This window comes from Apus apus, chromosome 7 (assembly GCF_020740795.1).
Source record: "Apus apus isolate bApuApu2 chromosome 7, bApuApu2.pri.cur, whole genome shotgun sequence".
Lineage (NCBI taxonomy): Eukaryota > Metazoa > Chordata > Aves > Apodiformes > Apodidae > Apus > Apus apus.
In genome coordinates this window covers 4,189,640-4,210,796 of record NC_067288.1, presented here as the reverse complement: position 1 = coordinate 4,210,796, position 21,157 = coordinate 4,189,640, and the positions used below count along the sequence as shown (strand labels likewise).

General features: G+C 45.9%; 2 protein-coding genes across 9 annotated transcripts in view; both read right to left on the bottom strand.

Annotated features, from left to right (window-relative positions):
• The window catches only part of CEP350 (centrosomal protein 350), a 78,353-nt gene extending 74,966 nt beyond the window's left edge, over positions 1–3,387 (bottom strand). For 7 of the 8 annotated variants that reach the window (XM_051624681.1, XM_051624689.1, XM_051624685.1 and 4 more), the window contains exon 1: positions 3,228–3,387. The gene's annotated coding sequence lies outside the window, so the exon portion shown is untranslated. The remainder of the gene's footprint in view (positions 1–3,227) is intronic. The other variant, XM_051624682.1, reaches the window with a different exon arrangement.
• A 4,863-nt stretch (positions 3,388–8,250) lies between these two features.
• Positions 8,251–19,180, bottom strand: LOC127387305 (torsin-1A-interacting protein 1-like). The gene is made up of 6 exons (XM_051625477.1): positions 18,981–19,180; positions 18,625–18,693; positions 14,909–15,025; positions 14,036–14,092; positions 11,866–11,925; positions 8,251–10,816 (listed from the first exon to the last, which is right to left on the bottom strand). Exons 1-6 carry the CDS (start codon positions 19,132–19,134, stop codon positions 10,014–10,016), a joined length of 1,260 nt encoding a protein of 419 aa, XP_051481437.1. The 5' UTR covers positions 19,135–19,180; the 3' UTR covers positions 8,251–10,013.
• Between the last annotated feature and the right edge of the window lie 1,977 nt (positions 19,181–21,157).

Below are 21,157 nucleotides of genomic sequence, written 5' to 3'. Positions count from 1 at the left end.
AGAGCAGCAACTTCATCTGCACCTGTGTCAACTGCAGATTGATCACTATTGTCTTTCAGAGCAGAAGAGAGTGCATTAAAACTTAAGGGAAAATGTTCTAAATGTCACTTTCTCAAGTTTGATGCCTTTGCTCTGAAATTGCATTCAGAGGTAGTGTCTGAAAAATGTCTCAAGAACAACATCAGACATTGAAAAAAACCACAACCAAAGCCCCACAACAATCTGAACAGTGACAGCCAGTGCTGTCTCTGACTTGGCATTACAAAGACTTGTACCAGGACTCTGCTGAGGAGATTTTTTGCTTGAACTAGCTAAAAATAGCAATAAAACATGTTCTCATATTTAAATAATTCCATTCATTAAACGCTTTAAGTGCTTAAACCCTAAATCCAGACTTTTCTGTTTCAATATGACAATTCCACCTGATGTATTTTGCTATTGGCAAAGATAACACCGTGTTAATATGACTGGAAAACACCAGAGAAAAATGGAACTGGTTTTGAAACTTTTACACTCTTCTGCCATGAATCAAGCTTAGTGTGAAATTCTGCCCTCAGTGAGGAGTGTTCTTATGAAGCTAAAATACAGCCAGAATTTCTGTTAGCATTCAGCAAGTTTTAATTGACCTGGTATAACTGATTAGTTCAATTATTTGCTCTATTCTTTCTCTGCTATATTGACAAAGGCTTCAGACTTACACAATTTTATTCTCAATTGAGGAGTCCATTAAAGTCTATTATATCATTAGCACGATGATATACATTTATCTTCCAAGCACTTTCATCTGTGGATAAATTTAACACTCAGACATTCTGACCGAGCTGCATACCTAATATATTAACTGCTCTGGGAAAGTTTTCTTACTGCACTCCAACACCAAAATCCTTGTTGTTGTTGCTTTTATTATTATTATTATTATTACACCATTAGAGCTGTTCTCATACTGGTTTGAATAACATCCATTAAAGTACACTGGCAGCACAGTTCAAACAGTGCTGCTGTAGTGATAGTCACACTCCTGATGCAAATTTCTAAGGCAGATTTAGCAACTCAATAGTCATGAAGGAATGCATATATTCCTTCCTACCTTCCCTAGCAATCTTGCCACTCCTCTGTGATAAATGCAGTGCTCATCTGACTGCATCACCAGCCAGTTCAACTCACTAATCCAGGAGAAAATTGCTCACTTTTTCTGTTCTTTTGTTGGGTTAGTTTTCTACCAGTTTATCAAACTGCATCATGTTCCTGCATGGTCAATGCCAGAACTAGTCAGAGTGGGGGAAGAGAAGCAGCAGCATAACATCATGTGCAGCTTCACCTAACTGCCATAGATACAGCAACATAAAATAGATCTAGCACTAGGTGCACTAACACTCCTGATTTCAAACACATGCCTAACTTCAAAGGCTTTAATAGGACTACAGCCTTATCTGGGCACACTAAGTTAATGAGATTAATCACATTAATGGCTTTGTGCACAAACATCCCTGATACAACTTTCTAGCAGAAATGAGCAGTATGTCTGGTAAAGGGGTGCAAAAGTGATGCATAAAAATCATTAGACCTAAGTCAACACAACTCTTTGGAGCAGAAGTAGTGGCAATTCCAAGATCAGACTCTCAAATAAGGGATGCTTTTAATATGGTAGCACAAATTGCTGATACAGTTATTTCAAGATGTGAAAGACACTGTCTACATTAGGACACTTCTATCTGTAAAGTCTTACCAGTGCTACAGTGGCAAACTCAAGCTAAGCACCAGCTCAGTTAACCAAATCCACACAAACAAAAGGTTTTACAGCTTTTAAGTTATGCTCTTTCAGTTCCCACCACACCTGGCCTAGAGAGGCTACCAGAAGACCCAGACCAATCAGTAATACAACTTCAGCAGTTCACCTGGCTCCTCATAGAAATGTGTTATTACTACATAAATTAAGTTACTCTATTGAGTGGATGTCTTTGGATACTCTATTTAGTTGCATATCTTTGTTTAAGGTAGCACTGCTCACAGAAACTGAATCCCTCCACAGTTTACAGCGTCCGCGTGGCCACACCCTCTGTTCCATTTAATTATCTAAAGCATTACCTAATTAAACTGTTGTAGCAACCAGAACGATAGGAAAGAGCGAGCAGTTCAGAGAGCTCAGCCTGTCCACACAGTCTGACAGAAGGCTTTGAGCTCACGTGTCACACCCCCACCAAGCACCCCACTGCCCACAGCTGCACACCCCTCTGACCCACAAGCTTTTGGTCACACTAAACTCTGCAACAAGCTTCCAAGCCTATCCGCTTCTGCAGCCCTGTGAAACAGTTTAAGGTGACCAAACCACAGAACTGACTGGTCCACGCTCTAAGTTTTCAAGTGCAAGACACTGGAGCATTCATCTACACAATGAAGCTGTTTGACACATCAGCTTCCACATCCACATCCCTTTGCAACGTGCCAGGAGACGCTCGGATGCTGAGATACAGCGTATATCCAAAGGCACAATGAGATAAACTATTCCAGAAAAAACTACATTATAGGCATTATACACTGCATCTACAGGAAAAAAATAAAGACGCCACAGTCATACCAGTAGGAAAACCTTCAAGCCAACAAAAAGCCCAAAGAAACGGCAGGAATGAAGCCAGAAAACCCTTGGGGCAGCTGATACCAGGGAGGCAAGAGGCGCTTTCAGGGAGCACAGAGCGATCCCGGTTCTCGTTCCCCAGCCCGGCCAGCCCAAGGACGGGATGCCCACAACCCAGGCACAACCAGAGCCGGCGCTGACCCTTCAAACTGTGCCGGGGCTCCCCAGGGGAGCGGGGCCAGCCCTCCTCTCCCTGCCCGGGGCAGCGAGCCGGGGCCAGCACCGCTCCACAGAAAAACCCAGCTTGGCCGCTTTTTTCCCACAGAAGGCGAAAGATACCGGCGAAACTAAGAGCCCCCCTCTTCCCTTCCTCCGCTACCCCCGGGACAACAAGCAGCAGGAAACAAATTTAAACTAGAAGAAGAGACTTAACGGATAAGGCGGGGATGGGGGAAGCGGAGGTTGAAGCAGCTGAGGCCGAGCCCGATGACAGCCGGCAGCACAGCCGGCAGCACCGCCGGCACTCCGGACCCGCCGAGCCCCGCCACCGGCCGAACCCGGCCTCACCACGGCTCCAACCCGTCCGCACCGGGCCGAGCGCGGCCTGCTGCTGCGGCGGCGGCGGGGCCACGGGCCGCTCCCGGCGCCTCCTCACCTGGCCGCGGTCACGACGCCCGCCGCCCGCCGCGTCCCCGGGAAGCAGATGGCGGCGCATACCGTAGAAACCCGAGCGCCGGGGAGGCCGGGAGCTGGCAGGCGCTCGGCTGGGCCGCCCGGCGCTGCGCAGGCCGCTCAGCGCAGCCCGCCCGCCGCCATTACCGGCCAGCAACTGACACGGAGCGGCGGGGCGGGCGGCGCGGGGCAGGCCGGGAGCTGCCGCGCCGCTCTCGCGAGAGCCGGGGCCAGCCGGGACCTTCCCGAGATGGCGGCCCCGCCGTTCCTCCCCCTCCTCCTCCCCCCGCCGCCATCTTGGGCGCGGTGGCCCCGCCACCGTCGTAGACCCCCCCAACCCCGGACCGCCGAGCTGCCCGGAGCCCCCAGCCGAGGAGCGGAGCCCCGGCGCTGCAGCTGCACCCCAGGCGGTAGGAAGGGCCGAGGGCGGCGCCGTTCCAGCGCACCCGTCACGGTCTGGCCCCGGGCGAGGCGGCTCCCAACCCGCCCGGGGCGGCCCAGGCCTCGCTCCGGGCCTGCCGTCCCCGCACAGGCCGGGGACGCTCTCTAACCCTTATATCGCCCCTCAACCTGAGGAAAAAATGCCTTTTATTTTATTATTTTCAATATTTTCCGTCAAGTTCCCCCCCCTACACACACCCCCCCTCCCGACACCACCACCCGGTCTGTGCAGGCTTGACTTGTCGGTTCGGTCCACCTGGAACTGGTGTCAGGAGGCAGAGCTGCGGCAGAGCTCTCTCTGTTGGGATGCCAAGAGCAGGACTTCGCAATGCTTTATTAAACCACCGCTGCGGAGAGCGGTGCCAGCGCTGATGCTGCCATTCCTGAAGCGGCTCCCGTCGAAACTAGGGCACCACTTTTTTTTAAGTCATTTGTTTTCATAGCTCAGTCATCTCTATAAAAATAATTCGGGTTGTTTTGTTGTTTTTTTTTTTTTTTTCTTTTGCAAAATGAAAGAGGCTCTGATTACAGTCTCCCCGTTGCCAGATATAAGTTTAAATAAACATATGCAAAACTTCACGGAGATGACTGGGTACCACCAGCTTAATTTACCAGTCATTATAAACCCGGAAGAGTTTCTTAATGTACTGTCTTCTAGTGCATGGATTCCACCCTAAAGATGCATTTAAACCACCCACGTTTCAAAAATAGGTCTAAGATGTTATCCGACTGTTAACAAAATTGTTTCCAGTAAGGAAACTCATTAGAATGGGAAAAGAGAAATTCTTCCTACAGTTACTTTGGGAATGTCTCCTTCAGGGCTTGTCTACAACTTCACCAGAGTCTGGTTTTCAGTCATTACTATGATTGTTTGACTAGAGATGCCAAATTTCTTGGGGGAGTATGGGAGCAGAGAGTTGTCCACCCCAACCACTAAAGGATCACTGAAACTGCTGGAGCTTCCACCCCTCCCCCTTTTTTTTTTCTTAATGTAAAAGGATTAAACTATTTTTACATAGCCTCTCCTCTTGTGAATGGTCAACATTTTGCATATAAATTATTCCAATATGGGAACACTGTACAAAAACACCCTGAACACTGAGAGACTATTACAGCTGTAAAGCTTAGGCAATGCAGACTTAATCATGTGCCAATTACAGGATACCCATTTAACCTTAATTTGGCTCTTTTACATATACAAACTAATTACAGAGTAGATTTCCCGGCCTAAGCATATCTCCTTTGAAACAAGAGGTAAGCTTGAGATGTCAGTGGTTAAACCTTGAAAAACAATTTTGGTTTGCCAGATCAGGGGAAAAAAAAAATAAAGAAATACATGAACACCCAAAGACAAGCACAGCTCCAATGGGAAAAAGTTGTAAGTGGAGCTTAATTCCCTCCAGAGTCCTCAAAGAGCAGACCCATTCCTCCCAAATGCAGAAGACTGTAAGTAATAATAATTATGATGACAATTTCAGTCAATGAAAACAATATTACTACAGTGCATTGCATGGGAGCCCTGCTTGCAGACTAGGGCAAATTAAATTATTACATTCCCTGTCATCACCTGGTGTTTGCTTAAATTTACTGCTTAATATTGCTGGATTGGCAGCTTATTTAAATTGTTCAGCACTTTTGTAATGCACTACCTCTTTAATTATGCTTTTAAACATAGTTTCTCTTTTTCTGCTTGGAAGCAGTTAATCTAGTCTCATGCTCCCCTCCTTTTCATCTTCAGGCAAACAAGGCATCCCATCAGGATTTTCTCAAACAGCAAAATAGTTTTGTTTTCAGTCAGCCAAAATTAGAAGGCAATGTCTGTCTAGTGTTTTTCCTTCTGTATGGCTTCTATTTATTCTGTCAGTGGAATTTCACTGTAAAATTTAGACTACTATTTGAAAGATTCCCTGCCAATGGGCAGAAAGCTCTGACAAGCAAACATAAGGAAAGAGAAAAGAAAGACTTCCTTACAGAAAATGCAATCACCTGGTGACATTCTCCAAGACCAGAAAGAAAGGAAGTGTTTATTACCTGCAAACAGCTGTGGCTGAGAGAGAGAAGGGAGAACCCAGCACACTCCAGCTTGATGAACTGCTCTCTGAGCTGCAAAGCTCAGAGATAACAGCAGACAGCACTGCCCAGGCACTCGAAGTGGTGGAAGGAGACAGATCCTGAGTTAAAATCAAAGAGCCACCATCTCTTTTTAACGCTAATTTGGTTATTGCAGCTTTAAGAGAGAAGTTTGGGAAGTTTTCCACTCCATGCTACTCTTGCATGCCCCTTCTAAAATTAGAAAGGGGCAGCTGGTGACTGCAGCCAAAAGATCAGCTCGGGCCCCTCAGATTCCCTCCCTTTCCTTGACTGACATGGCTCCCAGAAGCCACAGAGGAATTTGGGGAAGGGTGCTTCCACCTGTTGGACATGGAATTAGGTTGTCCAGGCATTCAATTATAAATCCAAGTGTCAGGAGCTGACAATGAAACGGGACACAGGACAGCTGTGAGGAGTACAGGAACAAACACACACACCCCCCAGCCTTTCTCCATACTCTTATAACTTTGCAGCAGAAACAAGGCATGAAAAATTGTTCTCCGAGTGATTTGGGCTCATAAAGTAGCTGAGATCACTTCTGATTTCCTCTTGTGGTTTTCCAGCTGTGCTACAGGGTCTGGCAAGTTGTTGATAGATCATTACACGCCTCCCAAACCAGACTCTTTTCTCCTAAATACAACGTGCTTAGAGCTGCCTTCTGTGCAGCAAATACTTTCATGCCTCCCTTAGAATGGGGCTCACCTTGCCTTTTGCACTCAGTATCAGCTAAATCAATGACTCAAAACGTTTTTCAAAACAAAGTGTATGAAAGCAGTAACTTTTTTTTTCTGATTTGTGGAAATCAGAAAATTGGTGTAAAAAATGGGGGGGGGAAGGTTAGTTCTTTTAACAAACTTGCTTAGGGTGCTCAAAACTCCACTTCTCGGCACAAGGTGACTCAGTGCAGGGTGTGAGAGACAAGGTAGACAGGGCTGCACATTGTTCTAGGTCCCTCAGACAACATGCACTGATGAAGGCAACTGCCATCACCATCCTCCAGGTGCATGAAGGCAACAGGAGTAGCAGAAGAGGGGCCACCTTCCACCTGGGCTGGCTACCTCCCAGGGGGTTCTCGCCAGCTGCAGGTGTCTGCTTGCAACCCAAGGAATAGTTTGGCTGTGTTTTCTAGTCCAATTTGCTGAGTGCTGGAAATTTTGTCTCCAAATTGGCACATAGCTGGTTCAGCTCCCTAAAAAAATCACGTTCTGCCCAAAGTTTGTGCTGTAAACCCACACACAGAACAAGAAACATCCTCTTCTCAGTCCCAAGGGCAGACCTGATGTCTTTCCTCTAGATAAGCACATTTCTGCTGTCACAGACTGTTTCATTTGCTGAGCTCTTGACAGCTAGGGACAGTTCAACTTCAGAAGTGAGATTTCTCTAGGAGAAGCCAAAGTATTCTACAGTTTGGAAAACATCAGTTTTCCAAACAAAAGTTTGCTGCAGGCAATGACATAATTATACAAGGAGGATAGTAATCAGCTGCCTGTGAGCACCACAGACAGACATTACTCTTCACCTCTGGCTGAGGAGGAGTTACTTAATGAGATCTGCATTAACAAAGCCACAAACAGCTACAAAAAGGATCTGCTTCTTTAACAGTGGGAACAGTCTGCTAATCCTGATCCTTCCCCCTCCTCCAGAAGAGACTACTGTGAACAGCATCTTTTGATTTCTTTTTCCTGACTAAACACAACACCTCACTTTACCTACAGTTAACAAGAAGGCAATTCTCCTTTTTCTTGCACAACATTGGGTAGGACATAAATCTTTAGTTTCCAGGCACCTTCCTATTTTGTCTTGAAACAAGAGAACACAGCTCTTTAATATCCCATAACTGGGAGGAGGGGGGACAGTTTTAGAAACAGAACATAACCTGGATTACATGTTTTATTTGTATAAAACCAGGGAGCCTCTTGCCTTCGTGTCATAACTCAGGTCTTTTATTTTTTGTGGTTGCCGATTCTGCTAATTATATACATTTTTCTAAGCTAGTTTTTATTAAGACTGTCCCTCCAGTCAGTTCACAGGGCATTAGTTTGCAACAGCAGAGGTACAGGGACACACAGTGAAGAATGGAACAAGAATGAAGTCATCCCTTTTGTCAGCTGCTGACTCTTGTATTGGACCAATGAAACAAGTGAACCGTATCTTATCATTAGTTCCAGCTGAAATCAGAACTGAGGAATTAGTACAAGAACACCAAGTAATAAAGAACTCACAGCTACTAATTTCCTGAAATGTTCCCTGCTAGAGGAAAGCCCGGAAATGCTCCCTGTTAAAAGAGAGCCCTGATATTATCAAATAGATAGCCTCTGTGTCTACTACTCCACTCAAGCTTCTTAGGAGTTCCAAATTCTACAGGAGATTCTTTTAGGCACCTCTATTTGGTCAAAGGTAAAAGGAGCAATCTTAAATATGTAAAAAATAAAAGCCTGACCACTTAAAATTCAATGGGCAAATCTTAAAACAGCTTATAAAACAAACAAGTGTATTTATTTTTAATGATTACTAAAATAGTTTACATAATATACAAACAGACAGGCTATCAGGAAACACTCAGAAATAAGTCACAGTTGTTTTATTAAAAACATTTGTCCAGTGAAATGTCCAAAATGTAAATGCCATCTTTTCCTTCCTGAGCTATTCTTAAACATCCAGAACTGCAGCACTTCCATGTCTTTTTACTGCTTATATTTCTTCCCATTAAAATAAAAAGCCCTGCCCATTGCTGGCTCTCAGTGGTCAGAACAAATCCACCTCTGGTTTAAGCAACCACATCTCTCAAACTCTTATTTTATATGCTTAGTAATTTTGGTCCATTCCAACGTAAGACCCTACACCTTTGCTTGCACAAAGAAGCCAGAAACTCCTGCACCTCAGGAAGTTTGTCTGGTTAAGGACTTTTTGCTACAGGACAACAGGCCTGTGAATAAAGGATGGGTCCAAGAGCTCCTAATCTCTCAGCTGTTATAAGAAAACATCCCATGAATCAGAGAGCAGTCTTCACACATTCCTTCATACTGAATAAAACCAAATGCACATGGACCAATAGTTCACAAGCTGCACTAACAGCAATGAAATGGAAGTGCTGCAATTCTCTTTTTTTTTTTTAATTTATTTTTTACACAAAATACAACAGAAACAAGTAAATGTTTTTAGATTGGTGTGAGGGATTTTCGGCATGAGGCGCTCTTAAAAATGTATTTTAAAAACATGCATTGCAAATCTGTTCTTTGCTAGAAGCTTGCAGAGTAAGCAGCAGGTTATATGCAGACACATGAAGAAAAGTTATTGTTTGGGATACCAAGTACCACAAATAAATAAACTCTCTTGATGCAAAAATAATCATCTTACTAAAATAACAAATTACCTATGTTTTCCTAAACTTTCGTTTGGAAAGGAAATGGAACAGGTTTTAGTACATACATGGCTGACACGTTACCATTACTCCCCAAATTTTAAGACTTGCAGAACTTTGACAAAGAGCAGAGAATTCCTGGAAGCAGTGAAGCAAAGAGGTGCCAAGGGATTATTTAACTGACATCAGTGCTACTAACGTTAGGCAATTATTTGTACCTCAGCTCTTCTCACTCTCCAGAACTGATTGTGGCAGGCTCATTTGAAGAAGAAATGCTTGCTGAAAGGTGCTCTACAAGTGACAAATCTTTCAAGCAATTTTGCCATTTCTAGAAGTTGCCAGAGACATTTGACATCTATATTGTCATCAGATGGATCAATAAAAAGCTTGTGCTAAGGCTATTATTACTTTATCATTTTCAGTTTATGTTTTTTATTATGTTTTTGGTTTTTTCTTACATTAGAAGAAAAGGAAGCAGTTCTGGCAGATGAAGGTGATGGTTTTGCATCCTAATAGCTTGTCAAACATGACACCAGCTTTAGGCACAACTAGAAAAGAATCCTTATAACAAGGCCAATAGTGCACCAAGGCAGCTTTAGCAGCTGATGACTGGTGGATACTTACTTCCAGCTCCAGGACATCAAGCCTGAATGAGTCACTGAACACAACTTACCAACAACCAGCAAGTTCCTTCTTTACATTCTGCAGTTAATTTAGAGAAGTCCCAGCTACTTTAGCAGAAACAACCCTACCAGCTGGTTGAATTTCTCTGTGCAGAAAGGACTGTATGCTGCTCAGCACTAAATTCTTCCCTGTTCAGCCATTGCAATATGCATTTTCTGTCCTCCTCCTTTCCCATGTTCTCTCCAACAACTTTTATGTGCATCCCCCAATAGGGAGGCCCTTTTCAGGCCAAACAGGCAACACAAGATGAGAGATACGGCTCCACAGTCCACTCAGCTTATCTGTGTCCATGCTATTGTAAGAACTAGGAACATTTGAGCTGGTAAACTTCTCCCAGAGGAAATCCCGGACTTTCTCCTCAATTTCTTGCAAGGTGAGGCTCTTTCTCAGTGACTGATCATCCAGCAACACGGTCAGCAGAAGGGCCACATCCTTAAATGCTGCGTTTTCGTGGTCACAGTACTTGTAAAAGATTAAGGTGGAGCCTGCAGGCAGTAACTCAAACCGATGCACCACCGCCACCTTCTTGCCCTCTCTGAACCCAGAGCTGAGCTCTTCATCCACCTCCAGCTTGACAATGTCACTATCCAATATGGCTTTGTCTGCCCCGTTGATTTTGATGGTCGTAGCGTTCTGGGAGAAGGCGAAAGCGTCGGCAATCTCGTTACTCAGGCAGCTCAGAGCCTTCTCAGCCTCCCGGCCAGCCGTGAGCAGCAAGATGGCCGGCTCCAAACGCAGGCGGGAGGCATTCAGATGTTTCTCAAGGAGCACATGGGTTCTTCTCCACAGGTTGGGATCCTGACTTTGGTAAGTGTTTTTCAGTTTATTCATCTGGGCCCGGAACGCTTGCAGAATTTCGATATCTCTACTTGACAAACTTGTGCCTGGAAGACTTAACATTCCACTCCACAGGACATAAACCAACAGGACACCAATTAACACAACCAGGAACCAAGTCCACCTCTTGTTAAATCCATTCTGCAGTTCATCATTATCTGTAGAAAGGAGGAGCAAACAGGAAGAAAACAATGTCAGGAATCAGAAGCCAACAATTGAGAGGAAGATGAGAAGAAACGGTAAAATCCAGTGAACTCATCTCACTCTCAAGCTATTGGTACAGTAAGTTGAAGAGCATAAAGATGTTCTAGTTTAAACAAAAAACAGCAAAACTTTCAACTTCTTTAGCAACTTTGTGAAGTGACAGCATTAAAAAGGGACATTTTTACTCATTCCCAGATGGACTAAGAAATTGGACATCCTTCTGGAAAAGGAGCTCTTCGGAAAGTTTATCAATACTCCACTCTGTTTAATCATATCCAAGCTAAGAGCTTAACATGGTTCTGAACAAGGTCAAGCTTTTTCCTATGTTTAGGCTCTGCAGAAAAAGCCCTGTACAAAACCTGACATCACCAGAATGGTTTCTGTGCTGTTATTTCTCCTCCCTATCCCCACAAAAATAGTGTCTGCAGCAGTACTTGTGCCTCAGACACTGGTGATCAACACCACCAGGCAATGTTTGTGGTCTTTGGATCAGTCAGCTTCACAAAGAGTACTCACAGCAAACAATGCACATGAAGAATATAGAACATCAGGTATTTTGATTTGGTATTTGAGCAGTTAAATTAACACTTGCTTGACCTACTACAAGCATAAGGCTCAATTCTGTTCCCAGGAAAATTAGTGACCTCCCTGGAAACTGGAAAAAACCATGTACCTTATGCTACTTTTTTTATATCCTAACTTTTATCAGGACAGCAACACAACAACTGTTACATAAGAACACCACTAGGCCTGCCTCAGTTTTAATCTTGAGCAAACCTTGGAAATGCTACAGATGGAAGACCTTAGGGTGAAAAAGTTAACCTATTATACAACACCCTTCCTTCCTTTGTGCTGAAAACAAATACTCTAGGCAAGCAAGTCATCTCTTCTGGCAAGGACTCTCAGTTTAACACTAGCTACCAGGAAATCTAATACTTGGACAGGCATGGAAATGGTTAAATGTAAGACAAGCATGAAACAGAAGTGAAAGCAGAAGTCTTACTTTTGGCCAAAGGCTGTGACTGCTTCCCAATACCAGGCTGATCTCGAAATTTATTTCTGCCTGTTAAGAGGTGAAAAAAGGAACATGAGAAAAATACCAAGACAATTATGACCAATCTTCTGGCAGGGAATTGAAATCACCAAATGGTGTTATTTTAATCAAAAAGCTGTTCTCAGTTACACTTTCACATCAAAAATTCTCCAAAGCTTACAGGGAGGTTAAAGCACCCTTAGATAACACCTTGTTGAAGCACAAGGATCCCGTGTCCCAGCTAAGTTTCCTGATTTTGCACAAGAATTTGAAGGACAGAAAAATGGAAGCTCGATGAACACACATTAGAAAAACAACATGACACAAGTAGAAAAAGTAAAATGGTATGTTAAAGGCATAGTCTCATCTAGCTTGGGTCAGAGGCTGCTTCATCAGCAGTTGGTTTCTTGGGAGGAATTGTGCTTTTATAGCAAAATGCAAGCTTTCAACTTCAAAATATCCTTTTGGTCTACTTACTTAAATAGGCTCAGACAGCAAAGTACAAAAGACATTACCCATAAAAGTGTTATGAACAACTTTCCCAAGAGACCAGAATAAATATAAACAGTGCAATTACTGGTCAGCATGTTTTCTGCATTTAGTCAGTTAATTAAAAAGACACAAGAATTTCTGGCTCCTTGTGAACTACAGCAACTGGTTCAAAGCTGAAGGCTTTGAATATACAATAATTCATAACCAAATCAGGATACTGTCAATGGTACTACTGAGAATCAACTGATCAAACACACCCACCCTGTAGTAGTTATTTCAAGAACACTAGAATAAAGTCTACAGCCTTCTTTCTTTATCAATGTAATCACAGAAGGTGCTAAAAGCAGCTCTAGTTTAAGCCAGAGCTTAACTAGCTTAAGGAGCTACACTATTCTGTAATTTCAAGCTCCTGCCCTGACAGGGCACAGACATGGGGCTTGTGACTGGCTAAGCTTATGTAAGTCTTCTAATAGTTCAACAGATCAAAATCACCTCCATTCTGTAATATTTTACAATGTAGCTGTGTTTGCAAAGACTAGGTTTCATATTTATGCTGTGATTCATACCCTAAAGGAAAAAAAGATTTCAATTAACAGTCTAAAACCAGAACCTCTCCTACCTAAGAATTTTCCCTAATTCATAACACAACTTGCACAAAGGCCAAACAAATTACTTCCTTGCTTAACTTGAAAGGTGTAACAAGCAGACAACTTGGAGCTTTCAGAGTTGAAAGTGACTTTCTGAAGTTCTTCAGACAACACACAACTGGTCACTCCTGCACCACATACTGCACCCCTGGCACAGGGAAGAAATGGCACCAGAACTAACAAGACCTCCCTGCATTAATTCCTGTTTCACAGGCATTTCACAGCTGTGCAGCTACCACAAGACAAGCTTCTCTTCCGGATGGCACTGTGGTTTTAAAAAAAAAAACAAACAACAAGACACCCAACAAGCCCCTCTAGGTTCTCCAGATTGAATTCTGATTTACAAAACTTTGTTTAGCTACATCTGCTCAGGATAGAAACAAGCACTGAGACATTAAGGACAGAAAGCTACTAAGAATTCAGAGTTGTTTTTCTTTCTTTTGTCTTTCAAGTACTCTTCAAAGATGAAAAAAAACCCCAACAAAACAAAATCTAACAAATTCACAAAAAAAACCCCACAAACAACAAAATATAAAAATCTGAACACAAGAAACTGGTCACGACACAAGCAGAATGGAGTTTACCAGCAGAGAAAAACACTGCTTCTCTTCCCCAGGAGCACGCAGCAACTAATTCAATTGTAGCAGGTCACCATTGCTCTGGGAAAGGCTAGAAGGGAAGGGGGTGTGTACAAACCAGTCTAACATTCACTGCTACCAAAAGGTGAAGGTTTTGCTTCCTTCCTCAGCTGACCCCCACGTCACCATTAGTGCATGCTCTGACTGTCCCACAAATCAACTCCATTTCCTCAACGAGTCACAAAAGGGAAAATCAACAAATAAACAAAGTCTTCCACTGGGATCTGCCTCCTGGGTAACTCATCCTTTTCCACCTACCTAGACAGTGTGCCAGGGCACAAAAAAAACCATAAGGCAAGGAAAAGAATTCTGTACTTTTCACTTCATTGCAGAGAAAGACTTTGAATCTATTTTTCAACTTACTCTGTGATGCAGATGAGTGGTGCTCCTGATTTTTCTCAAGGAAGTCAGCCTTCCTCTCTGAAACCAAAGCACAAGTGAAAGAACTTGGTTATCACATTCGAGGTCAGAATGAGGAAGACAAGCCATACACATTTTTAGCTCTTCCTATGAAATCTTCAAAGGTGATTAAGGAAGGAGTATATGCTGTGCTGCCAAACCAAGCTTGTGCCATATAACACCCTCTTGGATCCCTCTGTAAATGGAGAAAGCTACTATTATTAATAGAAAGGGCTTAATTTGGCCTGCCACCCTGCTCTTCCCAACACAACAAAATTATCCCGTTTTTTCTTTTAAAAAGTAACAATCCAGTAATGCTGATGTATTTGGATGTATTCAAACTACCTGTAATAAAACAACTACCTTCTCCTGGGCTAATAAGTATCCTGTATTTTCTTCCTCATTGTATTTCCCTATTGCTTCTGTATCACACACTTAGAAAAACCTCTTGAGCAACCAACAGAAAAAGTGCTCCGGGACTTTGGTACTGGCAGCTTTCCCTGCTAAAGTCAAAAGTAACTCATCTTTTTAGAAAAAGAACAGTTTTGTTTTGCTTTGCCTAAGGCAGTGCAAGGTCTGTTCTTAGAACAGTTTTTGAAGCAGGTATGACATTACTCATATTTTTGTTTTGCTTTTCAAAAAGATGCACTGCTAGGCATTTATGAAAGTTTAAAACTGCTCTTTTGTAAACCTTAAGGCTCTGCCTTCTTCATCCATTCAGATTCCAACTCAACAACTCCCCCTTTTGATGAAGAACTGAGAGAATATCATGGTAGTGCATTTAGGCAATCATTTGTTACAGCATGGAAAAGGTACCAATAAAACTAGTGTTGTTACCTCTTAATGGTGTATAAATGTATGGTCGATGCCCTGCTGGCTTCTCGGGTTCGTTACTGTCGTAAGCCTTTGCTTTTTCCTTTATTGGATTCTCTTTAAAGTAAATTGAAGAATTTTCTGTCAAGAGGCAAAAAAGAAAAAAGAGGGTCAGTATAGGTGCAGAATCATTTGTGCTCCTAACATCACAAAACTGAAGGGGCAAGACACAGTTTCAGAACATACATGATCTAAATCGGTGACTTTCAAGTTGTGATCTCCCAAGAGTTCCTTTCCTAAAATGTACCCAAAGGCAACTAAGACTTGAAAAGCTTATGGTAAATTTGAGTTCACTACAAATGTAGCTGTCTACAGTCCACCACAAGCTTTATTATTTTATTTTTAGGAGTCCTTGGCTTGAAAACACTTAACAAAACCCCCAGATATCAAGGCACAAAATACTAAGAGCCAGGAAGTGCCTTACACTAAAGGGATTCAGTGTAAATGAGTAAATACACAAGCATGTGGAGTAAAGAGCATTTTTCCCCAGTGATTTGGGCACACAAAAGGAGAAATTGTGCTGTCTACTGTAGCATTAAGCAGATGGGAAATCTTAATCACCTCAGGGAAGAATCTAAACCAAAACCTTTTGATTGTTTGCTCCATTACACATCCGTTCAAACACTGAAACCCAACTTAGTTAATGTTAGTAACTAGAAAGAACAAAGAGGAGAGGAGTCACAGAGCAAAGGTCAGGGCTGGACAGCCAGTCAAAAGCAGAACACCAGGAGAAGCAGTTTGAAAGGATAAAGTGCAACTATATGGCTGCCCAGGGGGGAAAAAAAGTTCAGGTATGGAATGAAAGCTGTAGGACAGCTGTGGAACAGAGACCACGATGCAACCATCAAGCTGAAGGGCACAAGCAGAGCAAACAGCAAAGGGAAGAGCACAATTGGTAAAGCCTGTTCTCTGTACATTCGTGCTTGGCCCTTTTATTCTTTTAACAGTACCAGCTTCTCCGGGAGTTTAATGGATTCCCACAGCTCTTTTACCATACATGCCAGGGCAACACACAGCTTGCTACCTAGTGTTTACTGATTGGACTCCAAAAAAAGAAAAAAAGCCTTTTGTTCATATGTTCTGACAGCTTTAGCATGCCACTCTATGTGAAACATACAGAGGAGAAAAAAAAAACAAACCCAAACCACAAGCAAGGGAGAAAACCAAGTTCCAAACTAAGATATGAAGTCACAGATGCAATAGTAAAGAATTTGCACATAGTGAGTGGGATACTGTGTTTCCAAAACCATCTTTAAAAAAACCACCTGTTAAATCATTGATTTCCCACAAAGCTACGACTGAAGATCCCAAACTACTTGATCCTCAGGAATGCCAAAACAACATACCCATAACAGTGCACTATGTCCTGAGGTTTTGCAAAGAAAACCTCCCTGGTAGTGGTGGTTAGTAATCACAAGACCAGAAAGATATAGGAATCTAAAGAGAGTTACTCATGCAGCTGATACTTTTTAATTCCTCTCTCCTTCTTTGCATCAGCCAGCACCCTGTCTCTCAAAGAGTTCTTACAAGTTGCTGCAAAAAGGAAAAATCTAAATATATACAAGTTAATTTCTCACATGAAGACAGTTTGTGAGTCAGCACTTTCTGGAACAGTGGGTATCATCACCAGGAAATCTCTTAGTGGAAGCAGACAGCACACATGGCATCCCCTACAGAGAAAAGCAAACTCCCCCTTTATGAAGTTTAACTTCCCTAGAAATATATATTAATATAAATCCTGGTCCAGACATGCCTGTTCCTTCCTTACAAAGCCTTAAGCCTCCTACCCAATGGATCAAAGAATTTTCCAGTCCACCTGCTAACCAGCCACCAACTGCACAGTCACCTGCAGAGCCATCTTTTTTTCTATCCCAATTTCATACACCAGTTTAATCTAAGGAAATTAGAAATTTGCAAGTTCATAAACTACAAGTTTACAAACCCAAAGATAAAGCCACTATTTTAACAGAGTGGAACTTGTTCTTTTACACCTGGTATATACCCATCCCTGTGGGTTGAGTATTTTTCAAATCAGAGATAAGCCTGCAAAACACTCGCTGCAATGTTCCACAGCAACCACAGGCAGTACCAACTCCAGTGCCAAAAACACCCAGTGCCTGCCTGTCACTTGTGCAGCTGTTCACCCTACCTGCATATTTTAAAACAGCTTCAACAGAGACTGCCAGCCTGTATCTGTAGCTCACTGGTCTAGAAGATGCCTGATTCGAAGCAGGGTTTGTAGGCTCTTAAAGCTTTCTAGCTCTAGAAGCAAGTTTCCCCAATCTGTATTTAAAACCTCTCAGCAGAAGCCAGAAACCAGCTTGTAAACCTGTGATGTTGCTTCCATTCTGCTCTCAGGGAAGCATGACAATTACATCCTTATGAAAAAACACCCTGCTTGTCCTGCTGCCTCACAGACCCTGCGTTCCCCCTAGTCTGCCCTAAACTCTGCAGAAACAGGTACTGTCATAGCTACAGGTTGGAGGCCTAGGAGGGGGGAAAAAAAAAATCCCTCTTTTGCTTCTATATAAAGCATGAGGGTCTCTTAACATTGTGTTTTTACACTTGTTGTGAGTAGGATCAAATACCACCGTTGAGAGCTTGGGCATCTCATTCTCAGAGACATTTAAATTAACAAAAAAAAACCCCACTCAGCTGCATCTTCTAAAGCAGCACAGCCACATCCAAATACTGAACATGTTCGTACCCTGTCAGCCATCGCTTGGGAGTAACAGCTTCCCACAGCTTTTTTCACAGATAAATCTTTGTGCTTTCCCAAGGAAATATGCATAACCTCTCTCTTCCTCCCTCAAGGTAAGATATTTTTTCATGCCTCCTGGCAACTCTGCTTCTGAAGCATAAACTTGGCAGTGCCACATGATTAAGGGCATGAACTGCAGCTGTAAGAAAAGCCTGGTGACAGCCCTGTCACAAGAACACAGGTGGGAATGGAGCCTCAGGCCAACCCAACTAATCCACCTGAGAACTGCCACATCCTAGTAACACACCCAGCCCAAATCGAAATAGAACAACAGTCTAAAAGGGAAGGAAATACAATTTGGTTGCACCTTTCTGCTGGAATGACAGGCTAAAGCCACGTGACTGTATTACACAGCCAGCACTTCTCTACAGTTTTGAGGGATATAGTTTTCTAAACTAAAAACAAAAAGAAAAGCCAAAAAGGTGCCACATAGAGCTAACACAGCAGTGTCCAGGGCAAGCACCAATGCATGCTTGGCGTGTCAGAGAAAGGTCAGACAAGCCCCAACTCTGCACTTCCTTGCAAGCAGCATTGCTCACTGTACAGTCTTACAGCAATCTATTCTGGTAACCCAAGATACTTTCTTTAAATTCAGCCTTTGGAAATGCAAGGGTTAGTAAAAAAAAAATCAGTCATTCCCCATTTTAATGCCGTGACAAAACACTGACAAACACCAAGGGATACACTAGATAAAACAGTCCACCTAAGGGCTTCAGTGTGCTCGCCCAAGCCCAGAAGGTTGGAAGGCAAGGCCAAGAAGTGCTCCTCTTCTCGTGTAGGGAATAAAGCCACAGCAGGATTTCCCCAGCCGCACAGCAGAACCACGGTAAACCCCAGCCAACCCCATCTGCTTCCCTCGGGTGCACCTCAGCCCCTTCGCAGGCAGCACAGGCAGTCACCCCTCTCAGCCACAACCTACCTGGCGACCTGCAGGCCTTGATAGGGGGCCGAGTCAGGGAGCCGGGACTCACCAAGCGACGCTGGTCTCCTGGAACGGCAAACAAACCGCTGAAGGGGGCGGCTCAGTTCAATCCCACCCATCTCCATCCTCACCCCCTTGCACCAGCCGCCCCTGGGGGACTCACAGCTCCCTCCTCAGTGTTTCCAGCGGGGCTGCCCGGGAAACCACCCCATCCCCGGGCCCTCCTCCCCCTCCCCAAGGGCTGCCCGGGAAACCACCCCATCCCCGGGCCCAAGGGCATCCCCAGCGCCCCAAAAAAGAAGAAGTGACCGCGCCCCCAGCCGCGGGGCTCCGCGCCCACCCGCTCCGCTCACCATCCAGCTCATCCCCGGGGCCGGGCTCCTCCGCCTCAGCCTCGGCCTCCTCCTCCTCCTCCTCCGTCGGGGCCGCCAACAACCGGGGGCTCTTCCTCCTGCGCTTCAGCTCCGCGCCGGCCCGCGGCGCCTGCCCCTCGCTGTCCCCCACCATCCTGCCCGCTGCCCCACCGCGCTTCCTCCTCCTCCTCCTCCCCCTGCCCCGTCCCGCCGCCTCCTCTTCCTCCTCCCCGCGCCGTGCGGGGCCGGAGCTGCCGCCTTCCCGCGGCTCCGCGAACCTCACTTCCCGCCGCGGGGCGGGGCCGGTTCCCGCCGCCAGTTCCGCTTCTGCGCGCAGGGGCCGCCGCGGCCGCCCCGCCATGCCCGCCCCGCACAGCCCAACCACTGCCCCCCCCAAGCCACCCCCGCAGCCCCAGCGGGCCCGCAGACAGGGCCCCCGAGCCGCTCCCCTCGGCCGCCCGTTCCCCCGGCGCGGCCCCGCGGGGGCGGCTCCTCAGGGAGGCCGGGTCCGGGTCCCGGGGCCGCGCTCCGGCGGGCGGACCGGCCGTGCGGGGCAGAGTCAGGCTGGGGGGGGACGCACCCGGGTGGGTTTGTCCCCGTTATGTGAGGGGTCCGGGCGAGGGTCGCGCCGTCGGGGCAGCGGGAGACCCTGCGGGGGCACAGGGAGACCCTCGGGGGGCAGCGGGAGACCCTCCGGGGGGCTCGGGAGACCCTCCGGGGGCACAGGGAGACCGTCCGGGGGCAGCGGGAGACCCTCCGGGGGTACAGGGAGACCCTCGGGGGGCTCGGGAGACCCTCCGGGGGCAGCGGGAGACCCTCCGGGGACACAGGGAGACCCTCCGGGGGGCTCGGGAGACCCTCCGTGGGCAGCGGGAGACCCTCCGGGGGCACAGGGAGACCCTTGGGGGGCTCGGGAGACCCTCCGGGGGGCTCGGGAGACCCTCCGGGGGCAGCGGGAGACCCGCCGGGGGGCTCGGGAGACCCTCCGGGGGCAGCGGGAGACCCTCGGGGGGCACCGGGAGACCCTCCGGGGGCAGCGGGAGACCCTCGGGGGGCAACAGGAGACCCCCCGGGGGGGCCCGGTCGCTGCCGCCGCCCCGGCAGGGTGGGCGGACAGGCTGAAGCCCCGAGGCTTGTGGGGGACCTGGCGGCCGGGGCAGGGAAGGGTCGGGGAGCTGTTGGGAGCTGTAAGGGGGTTTCTGCGTCCCGAGAAAGTCGGGACTGAGGCGGGGGGTGCCGGTGTCTGCGCCAAGCCTGGGGGCTGGACCGCCCCGTCCAGGGCTCCCGTCGGTGCTGCTGTTTATTTTGCAGGGTGGGTGAGGAAGGTGCTGTTCAGTCTTGCCTCCTCCAACTGTCTCGTCAAGACCTAGATTTCAAACTAAAAAGGACGTGACTGCTGTACCAGCACCCCTCAAACGCCAGTTTCACCCAGGAGCACATTTCTGATACCAATTATTCACACCCTCCCGCAGCAGAGTACGTACTGCCGTTCTTTTTAAGTTGTAAAAGCAGAACACAGACACTGAGCAACGTTTTCTAAAAGAGGATGCAGCAAATAACCATCTCAGGAGGTTCTGAAGTGCAGCTGAACTGTCCTTGCAGTTGGAAACCAAAAAAAAACCACCTGCCTGTGACTGATGGATGGTCTCTGGCCTGGCAGGACCACAGCTCCAGGTAGCATCACTTTTAACTGGCAAGTTCCCAAATCAAGTGACTAAATGGTGGCACTGGGTAAATATTTACAAGGTGTGTCCTTTGTAATTTGCCACGTCACTGTTGATCCTTCTGCAGGTGGAGAGAAAATGTTACTCCTGTTTCAATAAAACCCTCCGTCAAACTTGAGTTACAAAAAGCCAGATAAGTTCCAGCTCTACGTCCCAGCTCACGTCCCATGAGTTTGTGAATGCTAAAAGTGGAAAAGCAACGTTTCAGAAGGTCAGCATGCCTTTTTTTCCTGGTAGCAGTTCTGTGAGGGTGGATGACTTCATGTCCCAGACTGACCAGTTCATTCTGCCAAGCTGATTTTCATACCCAAATTGTCAGCCCATGCAGGCTGAAGGCTCCTCTCTCCCTCTTGCTGACTTGGAATTCTGCCACCAGTTCCCTGACACCTGTGCTTCTGTGGACAGGGTTGATGTTGGTTATTTGTTGAAATGAGTAAAATTTTTTTTGGGGAA

Excerpts from the sequence above, each read along its gene's own strand:
- LOC127387305 (XM_051625477.1), bottom strand. The coding sequence starts at position 19,134 with ATGGTGGGGGACAGCGAGGGGCAGGCGCCGCGGGCCGGCGCGGAGCTG. Across the intron at positions 15,026-18,624 it reads CAAGGCCTGCAGGTCGCCAG|AAAATTCTTCAATTTACTTT; the intron begins GTAGGTTGTGGC and ends GCCTCTTGACAG. Across the intron at positions 14,093-14,908 it reads CATTTATACACCATTAAGAG|AGAGGAAGGCTGACTTCCTT; the intron begins GTAACAACACTA and ends CTTTGGTTTCAG.